The sequence below is a fragment of the Copadichromis virginalis genome, linkage group LG18 (assembly GCF_057382275.1).
Source record: "Copadichromis virginalis isolate Kocher_CV1m ecotype Utaka linkage group LG18, C_Virginalis_male_GT1.1, whole genome shotgun sequence".
NCBI classification, from domain to species: domain Eukaryota; kingdom Metazoa; phylum Chordata; class Actinopteri; order Cichliformes; family Cichlidae; genus Copadichromis; species Copadichromis virginalis.
In genome coordinates this window covers 18135942-18153677 of record NC_140635.1, presented here as the reverse complement: position 1 = coordinate 18153677, position 17736 = coordinate 18135942, and the positions used below count along the sequence as shown (strand labels likewise).

The window sequence follows — 17736 nt, the reverse complement described above, 5'->3', positions numbered from 1 at the left end:
TTTTGGGTGAAAATCATAACCTGATTATAGCCTCTCCTGGCGAGGGACAGGAGGTAATTATCAAGTGGAGTTTTGCTTGCAGGAACTCTCAGGGAAACGCAGATCATAAGCCCTGGGATGCAAAACCCTCCGGGCTGCATTGGCTGAAGGTGACTGGCATGTGGATAGAATCAGATATTGTTTTCAGATGAACCTACACACACACACGCACGCACGCACGCACGCACACACACACATTCCTTTATTGACGGATGGGCAAATATGCATTCTTAGGCCTGAGAGCCCTCACATCAACTGAAACCCAAAACCCGCACTTTCTGCATACCAAAGCAGTATTCCTCTTTAAGAAATTCAACAGGACTATTCAGCTCAGTTTCTAAGCCAGGCCAAATCAGAGGGCTATTCTTCAAGTACCTCAGTAAGACTCTCTTCCATATTATCTAAAATTGCTAATCTACAAAGAAAAAAAAAAGACTGAAGAGGTAGCCTGCTCTATACTAGACTGCACTGCTACCTTTGTTAATATAAAATAAAAAACTGTACGCTACAACCAGGAATAACATAAAAGTGTAGGGTGTATCTATCACAGAACAAAACAGCAAGAGAGAGAGGGAGAAAAATGAAAGATCCAAATTCAAAAGGAAGCCCCAAAATAATGTGCTTCAGCATCTATGTGTAATCAATGCTTGGCACACGAGCATGCGATTTTGGCTTACTTTGTCTCCCGTTACAATGGGACTGAAACGGGGGAAAAATATAATGATCATCATTAAGCAGACATACCAACATCAGTGGTTTTGATGGGCATGGAACTGATGGGAGTGTTTCGTGACAATACTTGTAATTACAGCCAAATGTACTAATCAAAAGTGAGGGAAGTAACCAAAAAAAATGTCACTGCAGACAATTAAAAACACTGACACATTCCTTCCCAATTCCTCGCTCTGGCACAGAATCAAGTGCCCCGCTTTTGATGGTTCCAAGTACACAGGCTGCTCAGAACAATCTGATTAAGGTGCAAATAAAAAATGCATCAATCCTCTGCGGCTGCAGTGCCTCAAAGTACACTCAAATAATCTGTTACACAGCTCATCCGGCAGAAAAGGTGTCGTTATGAGGCTTTGGGGGAAGGACACACCATTTGAGTTACTGTGGAAGTGAAGAAATGTGTCAGTCAAAGTGTCCGTGCGCTGCCAAGAATATTCAATGAGTTCCATACGAGGTGTTTGAAACACCTTTTTCAAACTTCAAGGGTAAAACCACTGAAGAAGAACTCAGCAACCTTGCTACATAACAGCTCTCCACTTCTCGAGTGTGGCGACAACAATGTGTGCTAATAAATTCAACACATTCATAAGCTGAATAATAAGTGGCTTCTTGAAAGGTTGACTAGCAGCACATTAACGCTACTTTCTGCCGTGCAACTCCATGGTAACTCACCTTGTGAACAGTGAAAGCAAAAGAGAAGGAGCAGGAGGCAGTGAAACACCGGACACCTCCGCAGTGCAGAAGCCATTGTGTTGCTGTATGCAAACGATCCAGGAGCCTGATGGCTAATAGTGCTGGTTCGGCGAGTTGCGGAGGGAGAGCTGAAGGCTGAAGCGACGTCAACGATCAGTAGTTCTTGGAGAAGCCTCGCCAGTCATTTTTTTCCATCTGGAAAAAAAGGGGAGAAAAAAGAGAGGAAGATTGCATAAAAATGGAGGAAGTTGGTGAGATCTATGAGATCATTAGCGCTTCGCTGGTTTAATTGGCGTAATTTCTACAATCTGCATCCTACACCAGTTCATGTGTGAGTTGCTTGTTAAACGCAGTCAAGCAAATATCTAAACACCACAGGAGGAAAAAAAAGAGAAGATCCTGACTGCTGTTTGATTGAGCAAACAGAGCATTTCTCTGATTTCAAGTTTCACAGAAATATTCAAACTTTATTCTCAAAACGATTTCGAGAGCAGCGGCATGAAAGCGTGTAGCGCGCCTGATGCTCTGCGCTTATTTAGCACGCGGCGGCATGTTACGACTAAATGTTTACACTGCCTCATTCTCCCACTCGTCCCCGTTCCACCTTCCCCATTTACTCCCAGGATCCCCGCGGGAGAAACCTTGTCACTCCGGCAACACGCTCGCAAAGGACGCCGTTAGAGACACAGCTGCTTTGAGAGCTACTTTTGTCTCCTTCCTTATCGAGGGGTGGCAAAAACAGGCCTTTGTCTGCAAAAGCAGCGAAAGGTTAGAGCCTGAGACAGACTAACACGGCAGACAGATAAGCTGCTTACCAAAGTCAAACACCGAGGATGGGTGAGTTGTGTAATATGTGAAATTACGCACATACACACACAAAAACTCATATGGACTCATTCATGCACAAATGTACAGCAAAGGACGTGGATACGCACACACAGGAACTTCCACACACCTACACAAGCATGCAGGAAGATCTTGTTTATTTCTTGGCGGTTGCCATCTAAGCATCTCCCCACGACATGCACACATATCCACACAAACTTTGCAGCCGTCGCTATGCAAAGGAGAGCGAATGCTTCCTGCTTCTCAACGCCGCTCCTTCAGAGCCACCCGTCAACCGCCCTGATTATTTTATAATGAACCTAAATTTGAGCAGCAGAGCAGTCAGCTCTGATCGCTCTCTGGGCCTCACTAATGCGCCTGGATATTTTTGGCAACACAAAAACCCACAAAACATGGAAAGCTTCCACATTAGCATACTGAGCAATAATTTAAGCCACTATTAGATTCGTTCTATACGTGTCCAAAGCCTGGTGGAGGGATAACAGTTTAACAAAAAAAGCCTCCACCTAGCCTGTTGGAGCCGGATCGTATTTATTTTAATTTGAGGTCATCCTGGCCGAGCAGTTGTGCTGCAGAGTGTGCACCAAGGAAACTCGCACACACACTCACTCGGCTAGCTTATAATTTATCAGTTAAAGTTGGGTGGCTTCGTGGGATTGTGGTTTTATTTGTCTTCCAGTTGTTTACCTGCCAATGGCGCCAAACCAGATCAGGTAAGGGCCACAGTGGAGGGGACTCGCTCTCCTCCATGGGAGAGCTCACACCACGTCTACTCAGGCTTCTCATAATCTCGGATCTTCCACCAGCTCCAATACCGGGCAGAGCATGTGACGTCTTCCACAGCAATTTATCATCCACAAATATGAGTCCTGGGGGCCACGGAGTAACCATAATGGTGGCTGACAGGAGGAGATTGCAAACTGTTGGGGGGTGGAAAGGAGGGGCACCCCCCTGCCCCTATGGCCCGCTGGGCCTGCTGAGCCACTCGGCCCCTCCAGACACCAGGGGGCGAGAGCCCGCCAGGCCTCGCGGCTGACCGCTCGCCCTCACCACCCTGGGGTTCTTTCTCCCGATCAGCCGTCGCCCTGCTGAGTAACATGTCTCCTTTCTCCCTTAAGCTGGTGCAGGACACAGCCATGCTCATCTTCCTAAAAACACAGTTTTGTTTGGTGGGATTTCTGCACTGAATCGGTCCGGACTTGAGATAAAGGGATTAGGCGATTAACACTGAGATGCTTTACACAAGCGCTGACAGACGTATCATAATTTCACATCAGGGGATGCAGCGGGGAAGAGGGGGTTGACGTTTGTCTAAGGGGAAGGGTGGGGGGCTAAGATGATCTCGAGCAGAAAATGATTTTAAGAGGTAAGTGAGGCATCGTTAACCCCTCGGAGATCGTGCCGAGGAATTATGTACACCCACCCCCCACCTCGAAGCCGGGGAATTGAGGTTACTTGTTACTCGGCCAGTGATTTCTGCATAATGATAATCATGCTCCACAGAGGCCGATATGTTAAAAAAAAAGGGAACACAGTTATGACTAACTGTCACCACCTACACTACATCTAATGAGCTCAAATCTATAATATACACCAGGAGACAAATGACACAAAAGTTATTAATTTTCATCTGCGTTTTTAAGCTCCTCTTCCTACAAAAATACAAGGAAATCTATTCCCTGAGGTTTTTTCCCCCCTCTCTCCCTCCCTGTCCTCTATTAACAGTATATCTTTCTGGAAACGAGACAAAAAACTTCACCAATGAAATGAAAAATGCTATGCAAACATTCACGACATCTGTTTTTCTTTTGTCTCTTACACACACACAGTGTGGAGACCCAGGGAGAGAAATCTATCATCAGTTAGGATAATGGAGAAAATCACAGTCCACAGCAAATTTTTCACATCAGCCTGATAGAAATAATAAGCAAGCATTGAAAAAAGGATGGCGAGCAATTAAAACATAATTAAAATAAATGGATGGAAGGAGACAGCCCACATGTCTTCACATGAAATACTAGGCTGTGTGTAACAGCCAGCTGAATGAATGTGAGGCTCCTTTGACAAAGCTTGTATCTGCTTCACTCAAGCTGGAGAGGCGTCCAGTGAAAGAGAGTGGGAGAAGAGGGGGAGTTTGGGAGTTTCTAAGCCGGGAGGGACTAAATAGATGGGAGAGGGAAGAGGAGAGGAGGAGAAGAATGGAAGGGGGAGAAAGAAAGGGGCGGTGGGGTCACCGAGGAGGATTGACAGGCTGTGAGTATGGCCTGACCTCCTGGGTTTGCCTCCAAGTTTTCTCCACAGGCTTAGCGAAGACAAAAATAAAGCCCAGGAATGTTAATTTATTTTCAATTGTCAACGCCGAGAAGAGAGATAAAGAGCGCATACATACATATCAAGTACGAGCGGAACAAAACTAATGCGCAACTCCAAGTGTAAGCTCAAAACCTACAAGTGAAATAGAGCCGCGGCCCTGTAGAGCTGGATCTTCCCAACACAATGATCCGTCTTCCACTCTTTGAATAACTACTAATTTGAAGAACTTTCTGGCCCGCCCCTTTGCCCTACATTCAGGACAAAAAAGAGAAAGGAAAAAAAAGAAAAAGACACACATGTGAGAGGAGAATTTGAAACATCAGAAAATTGTTGATGAGCTAGAAGTGGAAGATGCGAACTACAGGAACTAAGAAAACAGAGCCTCCAGACACTCGTTTTTTTTTCTGTCCTCGGTGCGCCCTGATGTTCCCAAGGAACTCTTTTGTCATGACAGTCCTATCAGGGCTGCGCTTTCAACCCCTGCAGCGACATGATGTCATTTCCTTGGCTCCACCAGTGATGTAGGGAAGTTGCCGTCAACTGCCAGAAATAGAGACGCGGTGACACCGGGCGCAGTCTGCAGAGCGTGCTTTATCAACACTGCTGATAAGATAAAGCACTGTTAGGATTAACAGGCAGTAAACAGGGGGGTTTACAGCCTCACACAAGGAAACAATTAAAGACACATATCTCAAATAGAGCCGAATCTTCCTTTTTTTGTCTTCAGCTGCCGTTCTGTAAGCACAACAAGAACTTACAGTTTTCAGCTTTACAAATGTTTGTTCTTTTAGGTGTTTTCGGTGAATGCTGTTCGGGGAGTCGGACGTAGAAAAGCGTAAGAGCAGTTTAAGTACTTAAATATGCTTACGTATATTAGTAAACATGGAGCCGCAGCAATAAATAGTAGCAAAATATTCAGATGATCTCTTAATCGTTAAAGCGCTGGTTCCAGATGTGGCTCAAATGTTGACGTTTGCGGGTTTTCGAAATCTTGTTTTGGCTAAACAGATAAGATTTTTGACGATTCGCCCAGACGTAACAGCAAATTTTTTGAGTTATTTTTTTATCTCTAAAAGCGGAGAAAAGGAAATGATAGAGCGGTAGGTTGCTTTGCTTCGTGACGCACGGATGTTGGGAAGTTTGCTTGAATGTTTTGGCAAATGAGTGTGTTTTCACACGCTAATTTTTTGTGAAAATATGTCTTTGCATGAGTTCCCATTAGGCTGCACGTGCTACTTATTCTCTCATAATTACAACAGGCTCAGTGCCCATAAATAATTCATATGTCAACAGGTAATTTTTTTTTAAAGATGGTTTGCAGATGACGAGGTCAAAAACGTTCCTGTAACATGTAAATATGCAAAGCTGCAATTGAAGGCAGCTCCACTTTCTGTCTTGTTTTCTTTTTGGGATAAATGGCTTCAGATTAAAAAGAGACCTTTGTGGATAGCATGCTTTTAAGTAGAAATGGTCGTCGGTGCAGCTCAAAAAGTGCAAACACACACATATACACAAACACACAAAAAGAAAACCTGAAAGGTGCAAAGCTTCACTATTTTATTGAGAGAGCACAACAGTTGGTGTGTTCAGCGGCTCTTGGCCAAAAGATTGAGCCAGTAGATAAGATAGAGTGCCAGCGGGCAAATGGACATGGTGAAACAGAGAGGGGTGAGCAAAGAAGCTTAGCAAAGTGAAGAGAACAAAGAAGACCCGGGCTGAACAGCCAGGTTAGTGTCAAGCAAAATGAAGAGAGGATGGTGTGTAGCTTTCAAAAAGAGCCGTGCGGGGGAGCAGACACTTGGATAAAGGGTAAAAAGTGGAATCTTCTGTTGACGCCGGTAGTTGAAATCACCTGTCAACAAATAATGACAGCTGCCTAAAATAATTACCATCCCCGGTCTGCTTTGTCTGTCAACGATCAAATTAACACCTAACAATTATTTTTACCACAGCTTATGAAATGTCACCGATAAAAAAAAAAGCTTCCAGTTGAGTCTAACGGTGACGATATTGAAACAAGCAAAAAAAAAAAAAAGTGAGTGATGTGAAGCTGTACACACAAAGAAGAGTGAGGACTTCCAAGTGTCCTGAGTAGATTTAAGATTAGTTCTGTGCTTCTAAAGCGAACAAACAATATCTCAATCGAACAATTTCACTGGGTTTTGATGAATTTGTTTGGAGTATCAAAAGAAAAAAAGGCTGCGAGTAACAGGAGTAACAGAAAATGATGTTTTGCTCCAGTCTGCATGTATATTGCATTGTTTGTTTGGGTCTTCGGGGGACTGTGTGTTTCCACACTGTAATTCTTTAGAAAAATGTGGCTTTGAAAGATTCATTTGAGACAGCGAGCGCTTCTCTTGCTTCTTTCTTCTTAATTAATCTTCATGTTTGAGAAGCTACGGCAGTGCATGTTCAGCATTCTGCTTGATAACCGATTTAAACAACTAATACATTATCAAAATTGTTGGGAGATTCATTTTCTGCCAAGAAAACGGCTTTAATGAGCCATCGCTTCAGCACTGGCTTTATCATCACTGCTGTGACGCTCCCCGATTCCCCCAGTTGACCCCGGATCTGTCAAAGCTACATCATACCACACGTATTTGAAGAGATCAAAGAAAAACAGAGGGAGACAATGACCGAGGTGTCAGTTTTATTCACTGATATCTGGCTACAGGCTACTACTGAGCGCCGTAGCTGTTCCTGCTTGGCACCAAAATGAATAGGCTGACCTCAGAGCAGTTGGTTGAGCAGTAGGGTCACTGGAGAGGAGCAGAGAGCAGCTTGACACTGACACGAAAAAGAGCGGTTTCTCCTTTCAATCAGTCTCTTCATAAATTTACTGAAGGCCTCACTTCTCACCTCCTCCACGCATAATGCTAGCACTCCGCCCCCCAACCCGTTCGCTCTTTATCCACACACAAACACACCCACACACCTCGTACAGCATTAAAGCTGCATTTCTTTTACGAGGGAAAACGCGATTGGCCTGGCAATATCACCCCCCACCCCTCAACCTAACCTTACTACACACGAGCAGCGCATTCACAACAGATTCATTCACTTTCAGCACGTTTCCACTGGGTGATATGTTGATGTTCACACCTTTTCGCAGGGGGGGGGGGGAGGTTGCGCACTGACTCGATGTTAAATTTTTACACACTGTAGCTCCATTCAGACTGCATTAGGTTTTAGTAGGATGTTAACCGCTAACACACAACATCTGTGACATTAATGAACAACATGCAGGCGAGGAGTGACGGCGCAATCAGCCTCCAGCTTTGCAAAACTTCATTCATGTGTTGCCATCAAATCGAAATAATCCAGCATTAATTTCCACATCTGACAACAACTTGTTTAAACAACGAGAAAGGAGAAGAAATCCTACATGTGGCCCGAAGTGATCTCAGCTTTGGGGTCTGGGCCAGAACAGACCGAGGGGAGAGGCACGCTATTTTGCAAACTATCTGAGGGTTGTCATTTCGGATATAGGCCCGGCTTAAGGTGTTATCAAGAGTTTATTTCTACTCGCCACTGGTAGGTCAAACCACTAAAAGCCACACAAGTTACTGACACGGCAAGACTCAGATGGGGCTGAAATATACAGACATGCTCCGTTTTAAACGGCATTTAAGTGAACATTTAATCCGTGAGATATTTTAATATAAGAAAAAGAAGCTGCAATTTTAACAGTATGTCTCGGTGTTTTTACATGATAAATGTGTAAAGAGACAGAAAAAGTTCTGGTAGCCTTGCTATTATAAATGGAGGGCAGCTTAGTGCCCAGCATTTATATGTAATATTTTAACTGTGGATCCACTAAAGTAAAACTAGAAAAACTGGCTTTTTTCTGTCATTTCATTGTTTATTACTACTTTGGCATAGTATGAATGGGAATACTGTGGAGTCTTTATCAACAGGAAAAACTGTAAAACCTCAAAACCTATGCAGTCCTCACATTTTCCAAAGCTTTCCAGTGGGCCAGATTTGAATCTTTCCCAGGCTGATTCTGGCCCCTGAACCTTATAGTTGACACCCCAGTAGTAGATGTTACAGTAAAAGAAGCTTTAAAAAAATTCTCTGGCACTGATATGTTTTTTTATTAAGTGAGATGGCACATGTAGGCACATTTAGATATTTAAATACATCTAACATGTTCCTTTACTGCAAATTACTGCATCACTACTTGTTTGGCCAAGCAAAGATAATATAGATTCAGATATAAGCATTTCTATATCAATTTTTATATATATATTATTAAAAAATGTTAATAATAGTATGTTGCTATTGATCAAACGTATGCTTCTGTCTGGTCTTTGATGCCGATCCGTTTTGGCACCTTTTTAAGAGAGAGAATATTTAGAGTAAAATAAAAGAGCAGAGTTCTCAATTTTTTTTTTCCTAGCCTCTACTAGCACATCCTGTCTCGCTAGACTACCGATCAGAGAGCAGGGGTGTAGCCTGACAAGTAAAAGTCAGGGCAAAGGTATTCTCTTCATCTCACTCGGGTTTTCTCAGCTGGACTGTCAAAAAGAAAGGAATCATTTTTGCATTTAAATCAAAGGAAAGACTATAAAAGGGAAAGTGTTTTGACTTTTTTTTAAATGAAAGGAATCATGATTATTGATTATATGTCTACTTTGTCATCTGGCACAGTCGCATTAGTTCATTATTTAGTTTAATTATTACTGAATAAAAAGTTAACTTTGGATCAAACCTCATTTAACATTGATTAAAGTTTCCTCTAATCTGCCAGTGGTGCAGTCCCTCCCTCGCTGTGTTTCACCCACAGAGCTGCTACATTAATGTTCCTCACAGAGCCGGATCTTATTTTTAACACAAGGACATGACACTGTACATCACTCAAACAGGCTGTTATGTCTCTCCTGACATCTTGGTTTACACTTCATGCTCGCTGCATTTTCATACAGATTTTAGAAGCTATTTAAAGTTACATGGATTCTCTCAACTGGGAACAATTTAATGCAGTTCCTGCTTTGCCACAACGAGATCTTCATGGCTCACTACACATACTGTGATGTATCTATCCTTGCGGCCTCATCGCGATCCATGTTTGTCCAATTTAAAGTGCATTTAAAGGGCTTTTTTTGGTCAAAAATTCAGTCTGTTTTGCATAATGTGTGTTTGTTCAGCACATGGTGTGTTTCCCCGCTGTGGGACGTCTGTGAGGTCTCTATTAGATCAGGGTCGTAGAAGTCAGTGACATTCACGGATACACATTGATTTTTTGAGATCATCTTGGAGTTTTTGTTTGTTTGTGTGCTCATGATAGGCAGATTTTTAATCACAAATCAGTTGAAAATCAGGAAATCCATATGTCACAGTCACAAAAAGCTGGTGGTGTTTTCACTACTCGTGTTTGAAAACTGGTTCTTTTTCTTTTCTTTAATGCTCGTGTTAAAAATGCAAAATAAAAAATGAAATAATTATCGGTGTCATTGCCAGGACAGAAAAAATATCAACTTTCTGTGATTCACTCCAGAAGCAAATTCTCTAAAGCGCCTTATTCAATGTAATAACTGAGCTGGGATATATATATATATATATATATATATATATATATATATATATATATATATATATATATATATATATATATATTTCTTAGTTATTATGTAAAACACCAAAGTAAAAGTCTGCATTTATGTGAACCAAGTTAAACAAGAAGTATTTTTGCTCCTTTTGGTTACTGTTTACAGTTTTAAAAGTGACCTTTGAACTCAACTGTGTCTACATTAAAAACTCACTCAAAACCTTTTTTATTCTCAAAGGCTTGCACTTAATAACTATTGTGTGTGTGTGTGTGTGTGTGTGTGTGTGTGTGTGTGTGTGTGTGTGTAGTATGTATGGTAACTTGTATTTCTTTATTTATTCTTTATTTCTTTATAAAGTCTTTTTTGCTGTTTTTTATTACCTTAAGGCACAGTAGAGCCATTCAGGTTTTTATTTTCTTATCTTTTATGTTAAGCGTAACATATTGAAGTGTACTGTGTGAATAAAATTGCCATTTCATTTGCAGATATTGTGAAGTCTTCCTACTCCTATTCCAACAAACACCTACACAATTGCTGTTTTCTGAAATTTCTGGAAACAAAGTCCAATAAACGTACATATATATTTTTTCTGATACTATTACACACTCACTAAACCCCTTTTCTGCATTACAGCCTTTATGAAGTGGGTGGAGGGGGGTTATAACAGAAACGTGCTTTTAGCTACATCCGTTTTAGGTAAAAATACAAAAAATAGCAACACGGTGTAAATCACAATATGACAAGAAATAAATAAAAAAAAATAATAATCTAAAGCAATGAGTCACCTGGCAGAGCATTAACAGCAGGTGTTTTATAATCACTTAATTGTGCTTTTTTATACACGAGATTCAGCAAAACAACACACATGAAACATTTAAAGAAACAATAATGTAGTAAGAAAATTATATTAAATTAAAGGATGCTGAGAATAATTGTTAGGCGCAGCACTAATGTACTAATTTAACCCTAAAATAATCTGATTGATTAAAAAAAGAAAAACAGCTTGCAATAATGAATGCGAACAAGCCAAAACTGTCAAACAATTGCGCTGATATTTAATATTACTGATATACTGACCTACTTTCCAGTGCGCACTCACATAATGCAAATCAAGCACCACATGGAATAGTAAATAACCCTTAAGGACTCCTCTTATATAACTGAAGCTCAGTGACTGGAGACATAAAAAATGTGCTGATATGAGAAAATATTAAGACTATAGCGTGAACGTGTATAATTATAGGACTAAAGCCTCTGACTGGGTGAGAATGGAGGGAGGTGGAAACTGACTCCACACTCTTCTCTACAGGGTTTTCCACAATGTTAAAGGAAGTTTATATCCGGTGACAGGGGAAACCATACCAGGAATTTGATTTAATTCATAAAACCGCCGCAACACGGGGAGCAGCAACAGTAGTCCTGTAAAATTGCCTCATACACCTTGGCCATTACACCACTGTGCGGAGTAATCGTCAGACCTAATGAGTCCCACGAGACGGCTGCCAATGCTATTACGGACCCACCGCCATGTTTAACAGTCGACAGCAGACACATACGGGTTTTCTCTGCAGGTAAACTCATTCGATTTCGAGAAAAACATTTAGCACCGTTTTATTTTGTCTGCGTTTCGATGCCAGGTAGCTAAGTGCAAGTTTATGGCTGAGCACTGGATGAAAGCGATTTGTGCCTGTTCGAATCATGGTGTGCAACATGCGAACTTACGGTTTAGACTTTTAAGCTGTTTACTAGTAAATATCTCAGTTTTTGTGCTTTTGTTCACATCTGATAGGAGCCTGTTTAACCTCACTACCACATTTTTTTTTTCCGTCCACGGCACTTTTTATTAAAAGTTTGCTATCTCTTTTTTTTTAGTCCGACTTGAGGATTAGGGCCCGCAGATGGAGCTGTAAACAAAACACTGACATATGATGACCAAGTGTTTTTATTCAATCTGTTAGCAAACAACTGCCTAATTACACATCCAGCAGTTAGAGCCCGGCATTATCATTCATTTGGAGTCGCATTTCTGGCCAATACACCCCTCTCTTTTAGCTCTGCCGTGGTCTCCAAAACTCCCGAGGGAAATATCTGGCTCTTAAGCTGCTAAATGCTCCATTATTGGCTAGTTGCTAAATTTGTCTGTCTGTGGTTTGTTGATGGGCAGGTAGTGTGCGTAGGGTTTTTTTTTTTTTCCTCTTTGGTGAAAAACAACTGTCTGCTGCTGCAGTAAATGACACTATGAGAGCACGGAGAGTGGACCAAAACAGTGAAGTTGCAGGCTGTGAAACCAACACTATAATCTAAAAGATGCTCAACGCTCAGCAAATTGAAGGGATTTCTGAGCACAAGAGCCCACTTTTGTTTTTCATGCAGTCGTTTGAGCCGCTGTGATATGAAATTTTTGATTATTGGATTGTTTTGACCCATGTTTCTTGCGTTTAAATTACTTCACCACAGTTTGGCTTCTTATTTCTTTTAATAGTTTTTAGTTGTCTTTTTTCAAAAATCAGGAAAGACCTTGAAAACAATGCATTATCGCTACACAACCATAACAGTTATGAACAATACCTGGCACAGTGTTGAACATTAATTTTCTTTTCTGTGCCCAGTACCTGCTAATTCAAGTAATGACTGCTCAGACCTGCTACTTTCATGTTCAAATGTGGTGCTTAGTCTCTTTTGAAGCTGACTCATTACTGTATATTCAGCTAAGCGCCATTCATCAGAGAAGCAACTGAAATTTAGTTAGACTTTAATTGAAAAAAGAGCAAAAGAGAAAATTGGGTATGATTGATGGCATGTTAGTTGTGGCGGTGTTTGAGAGAAGCCAGAAAATATGATTAAGTTCACAGACACCCGGCATGTCCCAAAGGGACAGTTTTGGAGCCGAATATTCTTCTGACTCAAGATCTGAATTTTAATCAATGTTGTTTAAAAGAAATAATAATAATGATCATTTCAAACTCCTAGTAATCTCGACTTTGTCTGTTCAAATCTACCATCATTTATTGAAGACTGATTCCTCTGAATTAAAGCACCGATTAGAGAAATCCTTCTGCAGAGATTCAGTATTTCACCCATGCTCAAGCTAATATCTTTTAGCCATATTGCCCACATTCACAACTTGGCTGTATTGAGCTGGAAATGAGCCATGGACTTAATATGCACATACGTGGAGGCCTGGACAGTTTTTGTGCTTGTTTTCTTCACAAATCCTTTTTTTTTTTTTTTTTTCTCAGTATTGGTTTCTATTAATTTGTCCATCCCCTCTGTCTGTTCCTTTGGAAACCAACTCACAGGCATCAATCTACAGCATTTCCAGTGGGAAATGGAAGCTGGTTGGACTTGTTTTTCTTGTTTTCTTTGTACATAATTGCTTTCTTGTGCTGTTCCTGTCTTCGCTGAGACAGTCTCGGGGTTATTATTCAAGAGTGACTATCGCTGATTGAGCTGTAAACTACTTTAAATTTTCATTGTGAAGACGGACCACCGCAGGTTGACGAATGAATGCAACATGACCTCCAACACATCGAAAAAGACTAACGCAGAGCCTCTAAACAGCTGGATGCGTCTCTAAACTCAGAATAGGATTTCTTGCTTTAAATGCACCAAACCTGCGACGATTTGACAAAAGACAGGCTGCTTTTTAAGGCCAAACTTAAGATTTTTTTGTGGCTGAAAAAAAGCAGACGCTAGAATAAAATCCAAAATGTAGCTTCAAGCACAATGCTGCAGATTTCTGCTTGCTAAATTATACGCTTTACCGGTATTTCCACCAGTTCGTCCTGCTCGCTCCATTGTAATGCAAACACGAGGCCCAGTTGAGAGGAGAGAGAATGAATTGGGACAATGATGAAAGTGCGAGCTATAAGAATCAGGACAGCTGTCAGGTTGTGCGGGTGTACAATTAATGGCTGAGGACTGATTTTACTAGAATGCAGCTACGTTTTCAGTAGAGACAGACACAGAGAAGAGCTCTGTGTGTGCAGCAGGTTACACAGTTTGCCATTCAGGGTCAAATAAACAGCTCAGACCTCACTTTCACCAAAAAACTAATTAAGACTCAAGGCTGTGTGGTTTCTGCCTCCAAGAGCATTCATAAATACTGTTTACACTGCCTTGGAGCAGATATGTACCAAAACCTTGAGTGTTTATAGCCACATTTATCAAATTTGAAACTGTGAGAGGACACAAGGACTTCACATTTGGTAAGAGCCTGCTAAAACCATCCGTTAAAGAACTGATCATTATCTTCGTTTTGTATATTATCCCGTCTATGTTATTCATTTATCCATCTGTGTGACATCTTCTTATTGCCTGATTTGTCCAATCAAAAGTCCAAAGCCCAAAACACATCGAATTATCTCTGATTACAAGCGAGAGAAAAGCCAAAAACATCCAGCCAGAAACCAAAGAATGCTTTGTGTTTTTACTTCTCTGGGATAATCAATCAGTTATCACTTTTTATTTGACCGCCTAATCAATTAATCAACTCGTTTCTGCAGCCTTACCCGGGTTACAAACTTTATTTGTCCGCTTTTCTCTCCTGACATCACATCCTGTGTTGACACATGTACTAAACTTGAAGCATGTGTTTCTGCAAAAAAGGAAAGAAATCGCAAAAGGCAGACTTCTGTGTGTATCCTTGCAAACAAAAAATACGCGGCCACCACATCACTTTTCAATGCTTCAAAAAAACAAAAAAAAAACAAAGAAAAGGCTTCAGTCGATGCAACGCTTTTCTCTGCTGCCAAATTTCCCTTGTGCTGTGGCTTAGCCCAACAGTAGCGTAAAGGATGCATGCTTCTTTTATTTTATTTTCAGCCCCCTGCCTCCGTTTTTCTTTTCCTCCCTCCAGTACATCATTCCTCTGGGTGTTTGTGCGGTGTCCCTTAGTTACCGGATAAGAGACCCAGCAGCTCAGAGAGTTAAAAGCCTGCCCTGTCCCACTCATACGAACAAGACCATCAATAATTCACCCTCATCGGGAAGCATTATCTAACAGCCTTATAAAAATTTCAAGGTTGTGGGTGACAACATGGAACCAGTGAAGAAAGTGCTCCGTAAGAGAGCACTCCAGGTGCCAACAATGTGGGCAACAGATATGTTCAACTAAAGGCAGAGGTACACTCGTCTGCACTATCATGTAAGCCAGTCCCGCAAGGTTGATTTAACCGTTACACGGAAAACACAGAGGTCCCTCTGAAATAAAGGACAGCCACCGCATATCTCCTCTTGTCTCCACCGTGTGTGTGTGTGAGTGTGTTAGTGTGGCACAGAGGTGGAAGCGTTTGCTCGGCTGTATTAACGCCCAGGCTCATTCTCATTGACAGTGAAATCCCTCTAAGCCTAGATCAATTACATCCAGCTCTGCTGTAATTAAAATGTCCTAACAAAGGTCTTAGGAGCACAGGACAGAAACCTACCCATTCAAAATAAGCTCGGTCCAATCTATAGCAATAACCCCAAGAAAATAGTTTAAAGCTTCCTTTGGTGATAAGCACATGCACAAAGTGTCCACGCACGGCTGCTGCTCGGCTCAAAACAACCCCAGTTTATCCTTTAATGAGATCAAGATATGATTTAAGATGTGAAAAGCACACGGGCTCGCATTAAGCACAGTTAGCAGTAATATTTTTAATCATTGCAAGTACATAGTATAAAATACTAATTAATCCATGAAATAAAAAGCTAAAACAAAACCCGTGCACGTGCTTGTTTGGTAGCCCCAACTACTAAGACAACTAATTATTTGTTCTCTTAAGTACATCTGATGTTTGACTATGCTCTGCTGAGAAATGACAGAATGCTTATGAGTCTCCTAATTAAAACTCAGCAGTGGAGTGATTAGCAATCACAACTCCACTCTTCAAATATCAAGATCTGATTTGCTTGGCTGATCAACAACAGGCTTCCTTCTCTCACTGCAACCCTGAGAGCCTGCAGCCCCTCTCAGTGTGTATTAAGGAGGCTTTTGAAATGTCGGAAATCAGCAAGAAAGGGCTCAGCTGAATTTTGAGTTTTATATTGCTCTTCTTCTCTCTTTTTTTGCCAGAATGCCATTTGCATTTCTTTTTCCTTCTTTCTTTCTGTCTCTTTTTTAATATTGACTGCCAGCAATCACAAAATAGATTACACACTGACGGTGATGAACGCCTAAATGTTTTTGGTTTCACAAGCTAATTCATCATGCTACGAAACCCGAGTAAGAAGAAAAACATCAATAACATCACTTATGGTAACCAGTAAAATTAAACTTGAAAGCTGCTCCCTCATTGCGCCGATGAGGGGACTGTTCCTGACACGGAGAGCGCAAGATGGCTGACTGCACTGACACATTGTGAAAGCACGCCTCGCAATCCTAGGTAATAGATTCTCTTTGCTGTGCGACTCCCACCACTCCTCATCTTCTGTGACAACGCCTGCCAATCAAAGCCCGAGGAACATTCAAGGGCTTTGACAATATCTCCTCACCTTGAAAATACATTGGCTTCATCACAAGGCACCGAGTGACACCAAGTAGGCATCAAATAGCCATTAGACATGGGAGACAAAGAGCCGGCGCACTACAGGTGATCCCGTGCCTCTCTCCTCTTATTTTTCTTTTCTTTTTTTCACCCAATGTAGCAAAACAGCTCCTTGAAAAATTGGCATTCAAAGTATTCTTTCTGTACATAAAGACACAACAAGAACAAATGCCAGCAATACCGTGGGAGGTGACATTTAAGAGTTGGACAGAAAATGCACTGCATGAGAGCACTAACGGTGGAAGCGTTTTTATGATCATTTGAAGGAATCTGCAGCAAAATTGAAGGAAGTGAAAGAACCCCAATATTATGTTCAATTTAGCTTTGTAATACACTAAGTAGCTTCTCGGGAAGCAAATGCTCCTGTGATGTTTGTGCGAAAGCACTTAATAGCAGAATTCGTGCTGTCCATCACGCGCGGAGGCCATGACGATTACTCATTTGGAAAATAAAACATGGGTGTGGGTGTATACCTGGTCCGATCTCTTTGAGGAATAACGATGTTACCCCACATCAGCTGACTCATTTCCATTTTTATGTGATTCATGAATACCATGAAGGATGAACAAGGAGATCTTTCTGCAGTGAAGCATGGCCTGAGCTTCAATTTCTGGGATAATTATATGATACTATTTAGGAATTTGAAGAAGAGAGAAGCGCTTCCTCGGCTCAAGACAGATGACCTGTCAGATACACCTAATACCAACACAAAGCCTTCAGCCTTTAATCTGCACACTTCCTGTGACCTATACTGTGGCAGAACCAAATAAAGAACCCTATCTTCGTATCCCCCTGAGACAGAGCAGTGTCCTAATATGCTAATGCCAGCCAGTGTTGGAGAAGAAGCTCTGAGGGCTGCCCAGACAGCACAGGTCAGTGCTAATCTTCTGATATATGGAGCTTAAAGACCTGGGACACATCCATCACATGCCGCTGACGGCTCCCCTACTGGGCGAGATCTGCACACTCCAAAGGGTTAACACACACCCCAAAGAGACCTCTGACGATCCATCACTCAAGAACCGGTCTCTGTT

At 41.5% G+C, this 17736-nt stretch overlaps 1 protein-coding gene across 6 annotated transcripts in view; it reads right to left on the bottom strand.

Annotated features, from left to right (window-relative positions):
* Positions 1-17736, bottom strand: part of adgrl2b.1 (adhesion G protein-coupled receptor L2b, tandem duplicate 1) — a 97266-nt gene that overhangs the window by 74899 nt on the left and 4631 nt on the right. For all 6 annotated transcript variants that reach the window (XM_085439977.1, XM_085439978.1, XM_085439971.1 and 3 more), the window contains exon 2: positions 1441-1656. In XM_085439977.1, coding sequence (XP_085296103.1) covers positions 1441-1516 — 76 coding nt within the window. In that variant the 5' untranslated portion in view covers positions 1517-1656. The remainder of the gene's footprint in view (positions 1-1440; positions 1657-17736) is intronic.